At 47.9% G+C, this 15,615-nt stretch overlaps 1 protein-coding gene across 2 annotated transcripts in view; it reads left to right on the plus strand.

The window, feature by feature from the left end:
* LOC131110174 (membrane-associated phosphatidylinositol transfer protein 2-like) overlaps positions 1-15,615 on the plus strand; it is a 29,737-nt gene that overhangs the window by 9,101 nt on the left and 5,021 nt on the right. The window contains exons 3-25 of one of the 2 annotated variants that reach the window (XM_078794092.1): positions 1,028-1,169; positions 5,133-5,347; positions 5,413-5,534; positions 5,635-5,868; positions 6,082-6,420; positions 7,374-7,469; positions 7,548-7,652; positions 7,720-7,784; positions 7,877-7,961; positions 9,248-9,401; positions 9,501-9,690; positions 9,788-9,907; positions 10,257-10,468; positions 10,536-10,711; positions 10,813-10,983; positions 11,957-12,100; positions 12,175-12,333; positions 12,409-12,654; positions 13,765-13,913; positions 13,998-14,114; positions 14,469-14,585; positions 14,651-14,799; positions 14,864-15,013. In XM_078794092.1, coding sequence (XP_078650218.1) covers positions 1,092-1,169; positions 5,133-5,347; positions 5,413-5,534; positions 5,635-5,868; positions 6,082-6,420; positions 7,374-7,469; positions 7,548-7,652; positions 7,720-7,784; positions 7,877-7,961; positions 9,248-9,401; positions 9,501-9,690; positions 9,788-9,907; positions 10,257-10,468; positions 10,536-10,711; positions 10,813-10,983; positions 11,957-12,100; positions 12,175-12,333; positions 12,409-12,654; positions 13,765-13,913; positions 13,998-14,114; positions 14,469-14,585; positions 14,651-14,799; positions 14,864-15,013 — 3,593 coding nt within the window. In that variant the 5' untranslated portion in view covers positions 1,028-1,091. The remainder of the gene's footprint in view (positions 1-1,027; positions 1,170-5,132; positions 5,348-5,412; positions 5,535-5,634; positions 5,869-6,081; positions 6,421-7,373; positions 7,470-7,547; positions 7,653-7,719; positions 7,785-7,876; positions 7,962-9,247; positions 9,402-9,500; positions 9,691-9,787; positions 9,908-10,256; positions 10,469-10,535; positions 10,712-10,812; positions 10,984-11,956; positions 12,101-12,174; positions 12,334-12,408; positions 12,655-13,764; positions 13,914-13,997; positions 14,115-14,468; positions 14,586-14,650; positions 14,800-14,863; positions 15,014-15,615) is intronic. The other variant, XM_078794093.1, reaches the window with a different exon arrangement.

Raw genomic sequence — 15,615 nt, forward strand, 5'->3', positions numbered from 1 at the left:
AATTTTTTCTGGGTACATGATACCATACAGCATCCATATCAAACTTGCGCGGGCCTCAAACTAGTGTCCTGCGGGCCACAATTGGCCCGCGGGCCACGTGTTTGAGACCCCTGACATATACTCTCAAGCTTCCATTTACTGAAGTCAACCTTTTCTCAGATTCTCATGCTAAAGTGCTAACTGTTTAGCAGGGAAACAAACACCCATGCTGGTCTAACCTACAATTCCAGTCTGCTTTTTGATAAACTTGTTTTGTAAGTAAATAACATGATCCATATTGAAATAATGTTGATGTTTTTTGGGGGTGTTGGGTGTTTATGATGACTCGGCAAGCGAGCTTGTCCATTATAAAACCCAGCCTATTTGGTAGGTTCATTTCATAGTTCTAAGCCACATTTTGGAAGTACAAAAGTATATCAAATGTAATATTTAGGCAAAAGGTACGTCCGAGCCTGAAGTAGCAAGCTAGTGCTAGTTTGTTAGCTTGATAGGGTGGATTTTCCGCACCTTCTCTGTTTTGGGTTGAGTTCAGTTTCCCTACCTCCTTAACCAATCACAGTGATCTAAAATAGCTCTCATTCAAATTTGACCCGTTTAGCGCGTGGAGCGGCGTTGATGTCACATGACAGCTGAGCTGCTGGTTTTCCTCAAGCTGATGCTGACAAATAGAAGCGTGTATAAAAATACTCCTGTTAAGTGCTCATTGGAGGTCGACTTTCCATGTGCGGATAAAGATGGAGAAGGGTTACTCAGTTGAACAATGGCGAAGACGATGTCATGCTTTGTTGACGTGGTCTAAAAGAGAAGAGGCTGCCGCTTCTTTTTAAAGACGGGGTCAGGTGGTTGCACCCCACGCGATGTTTAGTCTCGCTCTTCAGACGAGGCGGGATTGAGGTTGCCCGGGGATTTCAGCCATGTTGCCAGGTCAGAGGATTACCTTGTCACAGACCCATGTGAGGGCGGTGCAGGAAGTGGCCGACGTGAAGGACTCTAATCCCGTCCATGTTTCCCTGACTTCATCCCGCAGGTGTGAGGGATGACTGCTGCCGTGCTGTTTTTCCACTGAGAGCCTGCCGTGTACCAGCGCCGCCATGCTGATCAAGGAGTACCGCATCCCCATGCCCATGAGCGTGGAGGAGTACCGCATCGCCCAGCTCTACATGATACAGGTCAGCCACCTCGCCACCGCATTAGTCTTATCAGCACGTTCTCCTGTACACTACTGACCCCTACAGGACAGCAGAGGAAAACACGCCCTTGTTTCTTACACGCCGATGTTTACGCCATCTTGTGTACAGCGTTGCGCTAGCCAATTGTTGCTTACATTGTCAATCACTCTTTTAATACATTATTTACAAGTGGAGGGGGCGAGGCCTGGGTGCTGATTACTGCCACCTAGAGGATGGGAGTGGAGAAGCACCGACTATTTCAATGTTTTTTGCTTCAATTTCACGTTGATCATTCCAGCAACTTGATTGTTTTGGGGGGGGTGTCTGTCATGGCGTCACCGCGTCCAAAGAGACGCTATTTAAGTTGCATGCACGTGTGGAGGCTTTGGAATTAGTAATCCCCTTTCCCTCCCTGCTCTTCACTCTGCGTCACAGTTCAGCGCCGGTTGCCCTGGTAACCGGTGACATCAGCAGCAGCAGCAGCTTCCATCATTTGGGGCTGGATGGCGGGTCGGTGTTGCCTTGGCAACGGGACATCCGGCTGCGGATGCTGCGGTGCACGGTCACCCGCATGAGAAGTTGTACTTTAGTGTAGTGTTGATGGAAGTGGAGGATGTGAGTCCATGAAGGATGGCGTTGTGGTCTCCTGGGAGGATGCTGGAGCGGCGCAAATGAGCGTCATGAACGCACAACGCTGCAAGGATGATTCGGGGGCCGCACGCTCTACCGCCAAAGCACCTTACCTGCCAGATGATAAACATCTTCCTGCTCTGACATCATGGCTGCTGTGGTGGGGGGGTGGAGCACCCTCTCCACCCTCTCCACCCTCAACCTCCTGGCTTCGCTGGTCATCACCAGCCACAGAGATAATAATGCTCACTCTTATCCAAGCATTCATTAGGTGACCTGTGTAGCACTCCCCACTTCCTGCTTCCCGTTTCACACCACGCTTTTTCAAAATTGACTTATTCACAAATCATCCTTGGATACATTACATCAAATCTCTACTATCTTTTGGCCTAAATGGAGTCAAACCCAAATATCTAAGGTCATATTCTACCCAAACCAAACCAAGATACTGTCAATCTCTGACCTCACTTCCTGTCCCCTCAATTATTTTCTTTTATTATGTCTACTATATTGGCTAATAGGAGTGTTAAGGTGACTATAGGGATGTTATTTCATGTCTAGAGGGCTCTAATTAAGTTGAAAAGTGTATTTAGAAGGTGGTAAACAGGGTTTCTATGTCTTATTTGCGCTTGTGATGTCTACTATATTTAGTAATGTGAGAGTGTTAAGGTGACGATGGGGGTGTTATTTCATGTCTAGAGGGCTCTAATCATGTTTTTTCATTTTTTTTTCATTTTCTACCGCTTTTTTCCTCACGAGGGGGGTGCTGGAGCCTATCCCAGCTGTCTTCAGGCGAGAGGCGGGGTACACCCTGGACTGGTGGCCAGCCAATCACAGGGCACATATAGACAAACAACCATTCACACTCACATTCATACCTATGGACCAGGGGTCGGCAACCTTTACTATCAAAAGAGCCATTTTACCCCCTCACTCACTGAAGAAAAATAGAATGGAGCCGCGAAACATAATTTAACAGCAGAATATAGGGGCTGCATAGCGGTCGAGTGGGTAGCGTGCAGACCTCACAGCTAGGAGACCCGAGTTCAATCCCACTCTCGGCTATCTCTGTGTGGAGTTTGCATGTTCTCCCCATGCACGCCTTAAGAAATGTGTAGCAACATGCTCACATCCAGAGCAATTTGCTAGTCTCCCAAGATTTTGATTGAGGGAATTTTGGGATATCAAAGTAGAGAAAAAGCGGAGTTGATCAAGTACTCTTGCTAGTATACGGCCTCACTGAAAGTCAGATTTTTTTCAAAAGATGCATATTTTCCTCATTTGGGTGTTAAAACAAATATTTGAGCATTGCAAAGGGAGCCACAACAAAGAGGCTGAAGAGCCACATGCGGCTCTGGAGCCGTAGGTTGCTGACCCCTGCTATGGACAATTTGGAGTGGCCAATTAACCTAGCATGTTTTTGGAATGTGGGAGGAAACCGGAGTACCCGGAGAAAACCCACGCATGCACGGGAAGAACATGCAAACTCCACACAGAGATGGCAGAGGGTGGAATTGAACCCTGGTCTCCTAGCTGTGAGGTCTACGCTCTAATAATGTAACCAAGCATATATAGAAGGTGGTAAATATGCTTTCCATGTCTTATATGACTGAAGTATTGAAAAAGGAGTGTATGAATATTATGATATCATAGCTGTGTATGGCATATGGATGGATAAGAGAGCCAATATCAGTTCCCAGCCTTCTTTGCGCTAAGCATGAGCAATGTTAGGACAGGAGCCAATCAGAATGAAGCAGGGTGGAGCTTCTTAAAGAGACAGGACCTTGTTTACACCATTAGTATGTGTTGCTTAATGTATTAATGAATTAGTCCATGCATATTTATTATCAATTAGATCAGTATACTCAGTGTAAGATGATGAATGACATGTTTTCTCGAGCATCTGTCCAGTCATGCCTGATAGACGCAGTATCCATGTTTACATTGGCTCGCCAAAGCCCAGTCAGCACTCAACCTCTGCAGTGTGTGTGTGTGTGTGTGTGTGTGAGAGTGTGTGTGTGAGTGAGATGAGGCCGTGCTGCAATCTCATGCTTGGTGTTAAAACGAGTCTCAGGCTTAGCGGATCAGGCTCAAGCAGCTCCGCCATCTGCTTCCTGAGCATGGCATCATTCTACATCCTGTCCACCACAACCGCTATCATAACAACATCAATAGGGTGACTACAGCCACAGCTGTGAGCACTTAGTACTCAATGTTGGAAATGCTGAAAATGAAAGGATGGCTTTGGTTAGGGTTAGCGGTGAAGCAGCTCATGTAGATATGCTACTAGAAAGTTAGAACAGCAGCCTGCATCTCAGCTTGTCGAGTCGAGTGGTTAGCACGCAGACCTCACAGCTAGGAGACCAGGGTTCAATTCCACCCTCGGCCATCTCTGTGTGGAGTTTGCATGTTCTCCCCGTGCATGCGTGGGTTTTCTCCGGGTACTCCGGTTTCCTCCCACATTCCAAAAACATGCTAGGTTAATTGGCGACTCCAAATTGTCCATAGGTATGAATGTGAGTGTGAATGGTTGTTTGTCTATATGTGCCCTGTGATTGGCTGGCCACCAGTCCAGGGTGTACCCCGCCTCTCGCCCAAAGACAGCTGGGATAGGCTCCAACAACCCCCGCGACACTCGTGAGGATAAGCGGTAGAAAATGAATGAATTAATCTTCATACTACATGTTTTTCTTGTAATATTTGGACTTTGTTCCCTTAATATTTCTTTAATTTTTAACATTCCCAAAGCTACTGTAATTCTAGATTTAGTTGGTTTATCATTATATTACAACTTTATGGAAACTTCTTTACTATTTCAACTTAGGTTAATTGGCGACTCCAAATTGTCCATAGGTATGAATGTGAGTGTGAATGGTTGTTTGTCTATTAGTGCCCTGTGATTGGCTGGCAACCAGTCCAGAGTGTACCCTGCCTCTCTCCCGAAGACAGCTGGGATAGGCTCCAGCACCTCCCGCGACCCTCGTGAGAAAATCGGTAGAAAATGAATGAATGAATAAATGAATGAATATCATTATTACAGACTACTATTAGATACAGATTACTATTAGACTATTACAGACATTTTTTTTAATAGTTAAACTTTGCTCTTTTGAAAATGACATGTTTTCTGGAAAAATTATGACTTTTCTTCCTCTAATATTCCAGTTTTTTCTCATCATATGACTATGTCATTCACCAAGCATATTGACTTTATTCTTGTCAAATTGCTGCTGTTTTCTTGTTGAATAGTATTTTTGAACGTGCCACTGGGCGTTTATTGGAGCGTTTAGGGGCCCGTACATTACTGTGCTCACGCGTGTTTTTGACACACAGAAAAAGAGCCGTGAGGAGAGCTGCGGCGAGGGCAGCGGCGTGGAGATCCTGGAGAACAAACCCTATGAGGACGGGCCCGGAGGCTCGGGTCAGTACACGCGCAAGGTCTACCACATCGGCAAGCACATCCCGTCCTGGTTCTGCTCCATACTGCCTCAGGCCGCCCTGCGTGTGGAGGAGGAGTCGTGGAACGCGTACCCGTACACACGGACCAGGTAGGAGTGCGTCACACACGGCAAAGGGTGCCAGACATGATAGGGAAGAATATTTTCCTCCACAGGTACACGTGTCCGTTCGTGGAGAAGTTCTCCATAGACATTGAGACGTATTACATGCCGGACACTGGGAACCAGGTGGACGTCTTCAATCTGTCCTCTGCAGAAAAGAGACAGAGGACAGTCGGTGAGTCTGTCAGAGTCTGGTGGGACCAGACTGGGTTACGTAGGTGTTGAGATTTGAAAACATGACCATCGCCTTATGAATCAATTTGATTGCCTCACAGACCCCATCGACATCGTCAGGGACTACATCCCACCCCACGAATACCTGGTGGAGGAGGACCCCCGCTTGTACCAGTCAGTCAAGACCAAACGAGGTCCGCTGTGCGAGGACTGGATCGAGGAGATCAGTCGGAGTCCTGGACGCAGTTCAGTCATGTGCGCCTACAAGCTGTGCAAAGTGGAGTTCAGATACTGGGGCATGCAGTCCAAGATAGAGCGCTTCATCCACGACGTGGGTAAGTGCAGGACAACAATGTTTCGTGCCTTTTTGTCCCGTTGGCACAAATTAAATGAGTCTGAAAACGTCTTGTCATGCCAAAGCTTTTACAAACGCAGTTAATTATCCAGCCGCCAACACGTTGCCAGGCTTGATGTTAGCGCCAGCGCTAAGCCAGGCAGGATGAGTGTAATTGGGATTGTTGCCTCTCCCCCACCCCACCCTCTGGCAGGCCTGCGTAAAGTGATGGTTCGAGCCCACCGGCAGGCGTGGTGCTGGCAGGACGAATGGTACGGCCTCACCATGGAGGACATCCGGCAGTTGGAGCTGGAGACGCAGCTGGCGCTGGCCAAGAAGATGGCCCAGTACAGCCTCAGCGACGAGCCTGGCGCCGACGCAGATGGATGCTCCACCGGCCGGGACCAAGAGCGACAAGGCGACATAGGCGGATCCACCGTTGAGGCAGAGGGAGGCGGGGCTGAGCCTGGGGGCCCGGCGGACAATCGAGGAGAGCTCACCAAGCAGTGGTCCACGTCTTCCCGCTCCTCCAACAGGTCGTCCAAGCGAGGAGGTCAGTTAGCTCTTCTTACTGTGGGAGTCCATGGGTTGGTTTAAAAAAGCATGTGGGCTGCATTCCCAATCCTTTGTATCAGGGGTCTCAAACACAATTTACCTGGGGGCCACTGGAGCTAGGGTCTGGGCAAGACTGGGCTGCATCAGGTTTTCCAAAAAAAAAAAAAAAACGCATTTATTAAAAACAGAAAAATATACAAACTTTTTCAGTGCTTTGGTTCCGATTTTCTACAATAAAAGCTCTGATAAAACATTCCACTGTTCTCAAATATCTTCATTTTTATTTTTCTGCACAAAATAAGATGAAAAATAAATAAACAAATCAAGAATAAAGAAAATCAATCAATCAGTAATAAATAAATATAATAATAATAACAAAACGGCAAATAATAAAAACTTAAGAAACCACATATAGTTGGTGGGTAGATAAATTATTTTTTCCAGATTAAAATTAACAAAGCATTATTAGAGCTCTGTAGACATGACAAAACACGACTATAGTTACATTTATACTTTTTTTATTTTATTTTTTTACATATTGTGCAACTGCAGGGTCTTGAGACACATGCTAACTCGCAAACTAGAGAGCTAGCGACCTAAACGGTAGCCTTCAAGTTATTTCCTTTAAACTTAAATAGCCAAAAACCTACCACTTCCACACGGATAGGGAGGATAACTATTAACAGTTATTTAACCTTTAACATGAACATTAATCAAACGTAATAATTTTTTCTGGGTACATGATACCATACAGCATCCATATCAAACTTGCGTGGGCCGCACTAACATTAAACTTTCATATCAAGGCGGGGGCCTCAAACGAGTGTCCTGCGGGCCACATTTGGCCCGCGGGCCGCGTGTTTGAGACCCCTGCTTTGTATGTATATAACGTGAACTTCAAAGTTTATGGAGACACGTGTCCAGCGGTTTGTGCTTATGGCATCCCCACAGGAAGTCCATCTCATCAGAGCATCTCTGAGTGGAGGATGCAGAGCATAGCCCGCGACTCTGACGACAGCACGGACGACGAGTTCTTCGACGCACATGGTAGAGGGGCTGGAGGGACAAAACAGCTTTTTCATCCGCTCGCGTTCTCTTGTTGACGTCTTTTGTGTCCTCCCGTAGACGGTTTTTCCGACAGCGAGGAGCTGTTGCCCAAGGAGATCACCAAGTGGAGCTCCAACGACCTCATGGACAAAATGGAGACGATAGAAGTGGACGAAGCGCAAGGTAACGGCTCACAAGCTGCCTTCTGCGTCCGTGCAGATGATGATTACATAATGTCTTTCTGTCACAGACACAATGTTTCCTCCTTCGGCTGGGGACTTTGCCACCATGACCAACGAGGAGACGCACACAGAGGTGGGTGTCCCCCACGCCACATCGCCCTTCCACCTGTCAATAGACCCCACCCAGCTAAAACAGCTTTTTCACCTCCTCCTCTCCACCTGCAGGCCTCCCAGCAGCATCTGCAGCCCTCCAAAATCCACGTCCTGTTTCTGGTCCTGCATGGAGGGAACATTCTGGACACCGGCTCAGGTTGAGCACTGGTACCATCATTATCAGATGACATCAGCATTTGATAACGCTAAAAATACGTAGCTATTTGACGTTAACTTCCTCTGAGCTCACTTGGTAACAAACATTCACTTTCATAGGAAGACATTGTAGCAAATGATCTGGAATGAGGGATACAAAGCACACAGAAAAACTTATCAGCTGCCAGAAATGTTGGAAAAGTAAGAGGCTTTCGCCGGAGACCTCTCTGGCGTCACAGCGGCTACTTGGAGAATGTGCCCGAATACAGTGCACCTTGCAGGGCAGGTGGCTCCTCCGAGCTTCTCCTGATAGTAGTCATATCATGATATTCCATTAGCTGGCTAATCAACATATCCTCTTTCTTCCAGTTCTTCTTACCTCCAGGTGTGAACTAACTACACTTCCATCTACATCAGGGGTCTCAAACTCAATTTACCTGGGGGCCACTGGAGCTAGGGTCTAGGCAAGGCTGGGCCGCATCAGGTTTTCCAAAAAAAAAAACAAACGCATTTATTAAAAACAGAAAAATATACAAACTTTTTCAGTGCTTTGGTTCCAATTTTCTACAATAAAAGCTCTGATAAAACATTCCACTGTTCTCAAATATCTTAATTTTTATTTTTCTGCACAAAATAAGATGAAAAATAAATAAACAAATCAAGAATAAAGAAAATCAATCAATCAGTAATAAATAAATATAATAATAATAATAATAAAACGGCAAATAATAAAAACTTAAGAAACCACATATAGTTGGTGGGTAGACAAATTATTTTTTTTCAGACTAAAATGAACAAAGCATTATTAGAGCCCTGTAGACATGACAAAACACGACTATAGTCACATTTATACTTTTTTTTATTTACAACATATTGCGCAACTGCAGGGTCTTGAGACACATGCTAACTCGCAAACTAGATATCTAGCGACCTAAATGGTAGCCTCCAAGTTATTTCCTTTAAACCAGCCAAAAACTTACCACTTCCACACGGATAGGGAGGATAACTATTAACAGTTATTTAAACTTTTACATGAACATTAATCAAACGTAATAATTTTTTCTGGGTACATGATACCATACAGCATCCATATCAAACTTGCGCGGGCCACACTCAAACGAGTGTCCTGCAGGCCACATTTGGCCTGCGGGCCGCGTGTTTGAGACCCCTGATCCACATGAAACAAGTAGCTAAAAAGTTATTGATCTCGAGTTATTATCCCTCCTATTACGTGAAATAAGCAAGCTGATTGTGCTCACCAAAGGTGTGTGTTGTGTGTGCGTGCAGGTGAACAGACCAGCAAGCAGGGTGACATCAACACCCTGAGCGTCGCCTTTGAGACCGTGATGAGGGTCCACTACCCGGCAGCATTGAGCCGCATCGCCATCAGGACGGTGCCCTGTCCTGCTGTGTGTGTGGAGGCCTTCTCGCTGGTGTCCAAGTGAGCGTCCACTGTACTGCTGTGTGTGTGTACCAGTTGCGTGTGTTGCTTCGTACATGACAACAGCAGCGGCGCGTTCCTCTGTGTCGTCCTGCGTAGCCTCAGTCCTTACAGCTACGACGAGAGCTGCCTGTCCAGCAGTCAGGACCACATCCCGCTGGCCGCCCTGCCGCTCCTAGCCACCTCGGCGCCGCAGTACCAGGACGCCGTGGCCGCTGTCATCCTGAGAGCCAATCAGGTGTATGCAGACTTCATCAAGTCCCTGGAGGGCGCCTCCTTTAATGGACAGGTGAGGGGACACATTGCCTGGACCTCTTCTTTTTGTGGGGACATTTTGGATGTGGGGGTAGCCTCTCTCTGTGTGTGTGTGTGTGTGTGTGTGGTAGGTGTGCGTGATCGGGGACTGTGTCGGAGGCATCCTGGGCTTTGACGCTCTGTGCAGTAGTTCCATCCTGGTGTCGGAAAGTCCAAGCAGCAGCAGGCGGGGCAGCGCCATCAGCGTGCAGGTAGCATTTATCATCTTCATCACGAGAGAATGTGCATGTGCAACATTTAAAACACTTTTTAATGCGAGTAATGATTAGGGCTTAATGAGAAAGTGGAAAGGTGATTTATGAACAAGTATACCACGCAACAGAGCCAGTGTTGTCATTGCGATGTAGCGCATGCAGAGGTAGATAAAGCTGATCACTCCTCATACTTTACATGCAGCTATTGCTAACACTAACGCTGAGAAATTAAGAATATTTTTTTATTCCCTTTGAGCAAGGCTGTGACTGGTGCATTACTGCCCCCAAAGAATGGGAGTGGAGCTGCTAGTGAGCGTGCTAACGTGGCTCTTTCTCTTCCCATCAGGATACGGAGCTGCTTTCTCCAGGCATGGTCATAAACAGCATCTCGCCGTCTTCGCCGTCCCTGGAAGGAAGCCGCCACCTCAGCCGCAGCAACATCGACATCCCACGTTGTTCGGGGCCCGACGACCCCAAGAAGCAGCTTCCACGCAAGCGCAGCGACTCGTCCACGTACGAGCTCGACACCATCAAGCACCACCAGGCCTTCCTGTCCAGGTGAGGACAAACCGGGGGTGGGTTTCATGTGACCTATGAAGGCTTTGAAACTTTTTTTTTTTGCAAGTCTGCACTCCAGCGTGATCCACGGGGAGACGGGATCGCGGCGCTCCAGCAACAGCACCATGCTGGAAGGCGGCTCCTTGGGGAAGTTTGACTTTGAGGTGACAGACTTTTTCCTGTTTGGGTCTCCTCTGGGACTGGTGCTGGCGCTGAGGAAGACTGTGGTGCCCTCCTTAGACGGTGAGGAAGTGAGCTCATAAATATGCAGCTGTTGGCCGAGAGTAGCGTCACCTGCTGGCACAGAGGGTAACTGCATCTGCTGCGTGTTTCCATCCCATCAGTGACGGCGCTACGTCCGGCCTGCCAGCAGGTCTACAACCTGTTTCATCCAGCCGACCCGTCCGCCTCCCGACTGGAGCCTCTCCTGGACAAACGCTTCTACCTACTGCCTCCTTTCAGCGTCCCGCGATATCAGCGCTTTCCACTGGGGGACGGACACTCCGCTCTCCTAGGCAAGTACTCCTAGTAATGAGGATTCCACTAACGAGATCACGCCGGTCCAAAGTACGCCTGCTGGACATTCTAAAAATAGAAGCCACCACAAAATGAACAACAGCACAGATGCCAACATCATTTTATAACATTCATTTATTTTCTACCGCTTTTCCTCACAAGGGTCGCGGGGGTACTGGAGCCTATCCCAGCTGTCTTTGGGCGGGAGGCGGGGTACACCCTGGACTGGTCGCCAGCCAATCACAGGGCACATATAGACAAACAGCCATTCACACTCACATTCATACCAATGGACAATTGGGAGTCGCCAATTAACCTAAGTTGAAATATTAAAGAAGTTGCCATAAAGTTATAATTATAATATAATGTATAATATAATGATAAACCAACTAAATCTAGAATTACAGTAGCTTTGGGAATGTTAAAAATTAAAGAAATATTATGGGAACAAAGTCCAAATATTACAAGAAGAACATGTAGCATGAAGATTCATTCATTCATTCATTTTCTACCACTTTTTCCTCACGAAGGTTGCAGGGGTTGCTAGAGCCTATCCCAGCTGTGTTTGGGCGAGACGCAGGGTACACCCTGGACTGGTGTCCAGCCAATCCCAGGGCACATATAGACAAACAACCATTCACACTCACATTCATACCTATGGACAATTTGGAGTGGCCAATTAACCTAGCATGTTTTTGGAATGTGGGAGGAAACCGGAGTACCCGGAGAAAACCCACGCATGCACAGGGAGAACATGCAAACTCCACACAGAGATGGCCGAGGGTGGAATTGAACCCTGGTCTCCTAGCTGTGAGGTCTGCGCGCTAACCACACGACCGACGTGCCGCCCCATTTCATAACAATGAATCAAAATCCAGAGTGTTAATGTTTAATGTTTAATGTTTATATATATCCAAGTGGCAAAGTTGCATGTTTGTCAAGTAGTGACGTAGTATCTAATCTCTCCCCCAGCGGAGACGGTGCAGAGTAACCCTCAGCTCCTGATGGAGCAACCGAGCGTGGTGCCACCCCATCGCAGCCAGGAAAGCGGCATGAATGAGACGTCCATCCCCGTGCCTGTTCTCAACTGGCCGTCCTCGCAGCCCCATGTGGAGAGTGAGTGCCCCCTCTCGTGAGTGCCCTTCCTCCCTCTTCCATTTATGATAGACGCCTCTGTTCATTCTTCACAGCCGACACCCCTGCTCATATTTCTGTGGACTTCTCCTGCCCGCCCTCCACGTCGCCGGGGGTCCCTCACATCCGGTGCCACCGCAGGGCCAGCGAGGCCAGCCTGGCTAGCCAGGTGTCAGGCCTGGCCGACTCCTACACCGCCTCCAACGTCGCCAACAGTAAGCTGATCTCGTCCCCCTCACCGCTATGTTCCTCACGTGTTGATGCGTTGTTCCACCAAACGTCCCCCTCAGCACACGAGCGAGTGCTCCGGCCTAAAAGGCCCAGCCTGCTGTCCCACCTGCCGCTACCCTACCATAAACTTGCCCCACGGACTCCGTCCTTCCGGTCGGCCAAAAACAGCCGTCAGGTGTTCCCGAGAGCCAACGGAGGCGGCGAGTCTGAACCCAGCTCAGACGCCGGCTCTGATGTCACCTCCGACCTCACTGATATCACCTCTGTGCCCCCGTCCCCTGGGGTGCGGAAGAACATAGAGAAAGGTACCCTGGCTGGGGTGTGTAGTGTCAGGACGCGAAGGAAGGTCTTCCACGCTCCTTCCTTGTCCCCTGAGCTGTCCTCTTCCTCCTTAGTCCTCCTCAGTAGGACATCTAGGCCATCTTTTATTGTGTCAGCTTTAGATCCATACCTCCGTGTCAGAGGTTCCCAACCTGCAGGTCAGGGGTGGCACATGAAGGTTGGGAACCCCTGCTGTGTGTGATTAGACAGCAAATGAAAAGCAACCTTTCCACCAAGTACGGTCCAGCATGCTTTTAACAACTTCCCCGTTACCCCAAAAATGGTTGTTCATCATATACTATGTGTCCTTTCAATCTTATTATTATTATTATTATTAGCATCGAATATGAGGAATATCCCTCAAATCTCTGTCCTCACCAGGCCTGCCCTGCGCCCCCCCCCCCCCCCCCCAAAAAGGCAGGCTTCGCTACACATCATAAAATTATCTACAGTCAGTTACAGACGTTTGATTTGATCATGCAGTTTTCCTTCAAGAAATAGGATAGCTAGCACGCTAGTAACATTCTTGGTTGAAGTTAGGGTTGTTTCAAAGTTCATGACCTCTGCCTCGGACCCGCCCCGAGGTATACGCACGCCTGCTACTTGATAGAAAAAAAAGAGTCTTCGTTACACATCTTCAAATAAAGCCTAGAGCTCTGTAAGTTTGATCATTTAGTTGTTCTTTAGCAGGTAGGCTATGCTAGCATGATGTTGCTGTTAAAACCTGAGTGTAATGTTAGCACTTTAGCATCACATACTGTAGCTTTGCTAGCGTTGTAAACCTTTGTGTCCTCCCATATGCGATACCCCATGCATGTCACTACTACGAGTCTAGTAGTCGTAATAGTGGTTAATAATAATAATAATAATAATAATAATAATAATAATAGAAGTGGTGTTAATGATGGCTTAAATCAATCAACAGGCTACCAATACACTTCTGTGGGAGCAATTAGGCTGATTTATAGGATGATAGGATGCTTTCTTTGGGCATCCAAACGCTACTTCTTGGTGGAAAGGTGGCTTGAGTGCCCCCCCTCCTTCAGTGAAATGTTCCCTAATCACCTCCCATTCTTCCATCCTTGCTGCTTCAGTCGCGTCACGCTGGTGGGGCAGCAAGAGGATGGACTACGCCCTGTACTGCCCCGACGCCCTGACCGCCTTCCCCACCGTGGCGCTGCCGCACCTCTTCCATGCCTCCTACTGGGAATCCACAGACGTGGTGTCCTTCCTGCTCAGACAGGTCGCTAGTGTCACTCATCAGTACGAAGGCGAATCAGATCAAGGCTCATGGCAATGAATGATGATTATGAATATGCTCCCATAGGTGATGAGGCATGAGAACTCTGGGATTCTGGAGCTGAACGGGAAAGAAGTGTCAGAGTTCACGCCGTCCAAACCCAGAGAGAAGTGGCTCCGTAAGCGGACTCATGTTAAAATCAGGGTAAGCGCACTTCTGGAGAAGTGTGATGATAAACCTAGAACCAGAAGCAGAACTCAAAATGGAATATTTCCATGGTTAGAGCATACAAAGCCTGGTTACCACCCTCTAAATACAATTTTTAACATGAGTAGAGCCCTTTAGATATAAATAGCACCCCTATAGTGTAAGACTTGTGCTCTGTGCTATGGGAGCAGACAGGAAGTGAGGTCGGGGGGTTTACATTTGTTTGTATGTGTAGCAAGCATGGTCTGTAGAGTTAACAAAGGTGGTTATGATTTATGGATTATTATTCCTGCTTCCACCATTCCTCATGGAAGTGATCGTTTCCAAACACGACTATCCTCTTTGTGGCAGAACGTGACAGCCAACCACCGCGTAAACGACGGCGTCTTCACCGAGGATGGCGGCCAGACGGTAACGGGTCGTTTCATGTACGGCCCGCTGGACATGGTCACGCTGACGGGAGAGAAGGTAGAGCAGGATTCTAAGATCTGCTGCGGCGCCCAGCTGACGTCTTGGTGCCGTTTTCCGAGCAGATCGACATCCACATCATGACGCAGCCTCCCTCGGGGGAGTGGGTCTACTTCGACACGCAGATCACCAACAGCAGCGGACGCGTCTCCTACGCCATCCCAGACGAGCGAAAGCTGGGGGTGGGAGTGTATCCTGTCAAAATGGTGGTCAGGTATGCCGATCTTTGATACTGTACCTGATGATATTTCTAAGTACGCGTCATTTCCCTCCAACAGGGGAGACCACACCTTTGCAGACAGCTATCTTACCATCGTGCCGCGGGGAACCGAATTTGTGGTCTTCAGCATTGACGGGTCTTTTGCGGCCAGCGTGTCCATCATGGGCAGCGATCCGAAGGTTCGAGCAGGAGCCGTTGATGTGGTCAGGTAAGGAAGGGCCATCATTATTTTTCCCGCCTGGTTTGCTGTCTTTCAACAATTTTGCTGGAAGCCTGCCTTTCTCTTTTCTTTTCTTTTACACGGGGTGGCTTCATCGAGCTGGGGGTGGGCCAGAGGTTTTTTCCTACTCCATTGTTCCATTGAAGGATTATGATAATGGTGGAAAACATCTCGGGTGGGATGTCCTGGTCATGCCAGTAACGTTGGAAGCCATCAGAACCATCAAGGGAAATAATACTTTCTTCCACCTTTCAATGTCCCATGTTTGGTGCACTCCTGCTAATTCCAAATGGGCATTGAAGACCTTTTTTGGTCTTAAAATTCTTCTCAGGCAGATAGTGTATGATGGTTATCAGCACCAGTACCATACTTCATTTGGTCCAGGATGGTCCTTTGTCTTGACGGACAGCCAATGGGATCTTTTCTTGACTTTTGAGGATGTTTGTGAGAAGTTTGAAATCATCATTACATTCATTCATTCATTCATTTTCTACCGCTTATCCTCACGAGGGTCGCAGGGGTGCTGGAGCCTATCCCAGCTGTCTTCAGGCGAGAGGTGGGGTACACCCTGGACTGGTGGCCAGCCAATC

Source organism: Doryrhamphus excisus, linkage group LG10, assembly GCF_037039965.1.
Source record: "Doryrhamphus excisus strain RoL-2023G ecotype Guam linkage group LG10, RoL_Dexc_Guam_v1.1, whole genome shotgun sequence".
NCBI lineage: Eukaryota > Metazoa > Chordata > Actinopteri > Syngnathiformes > Syngnathidae > Doryrhamphus > Doryrhamphus excisus.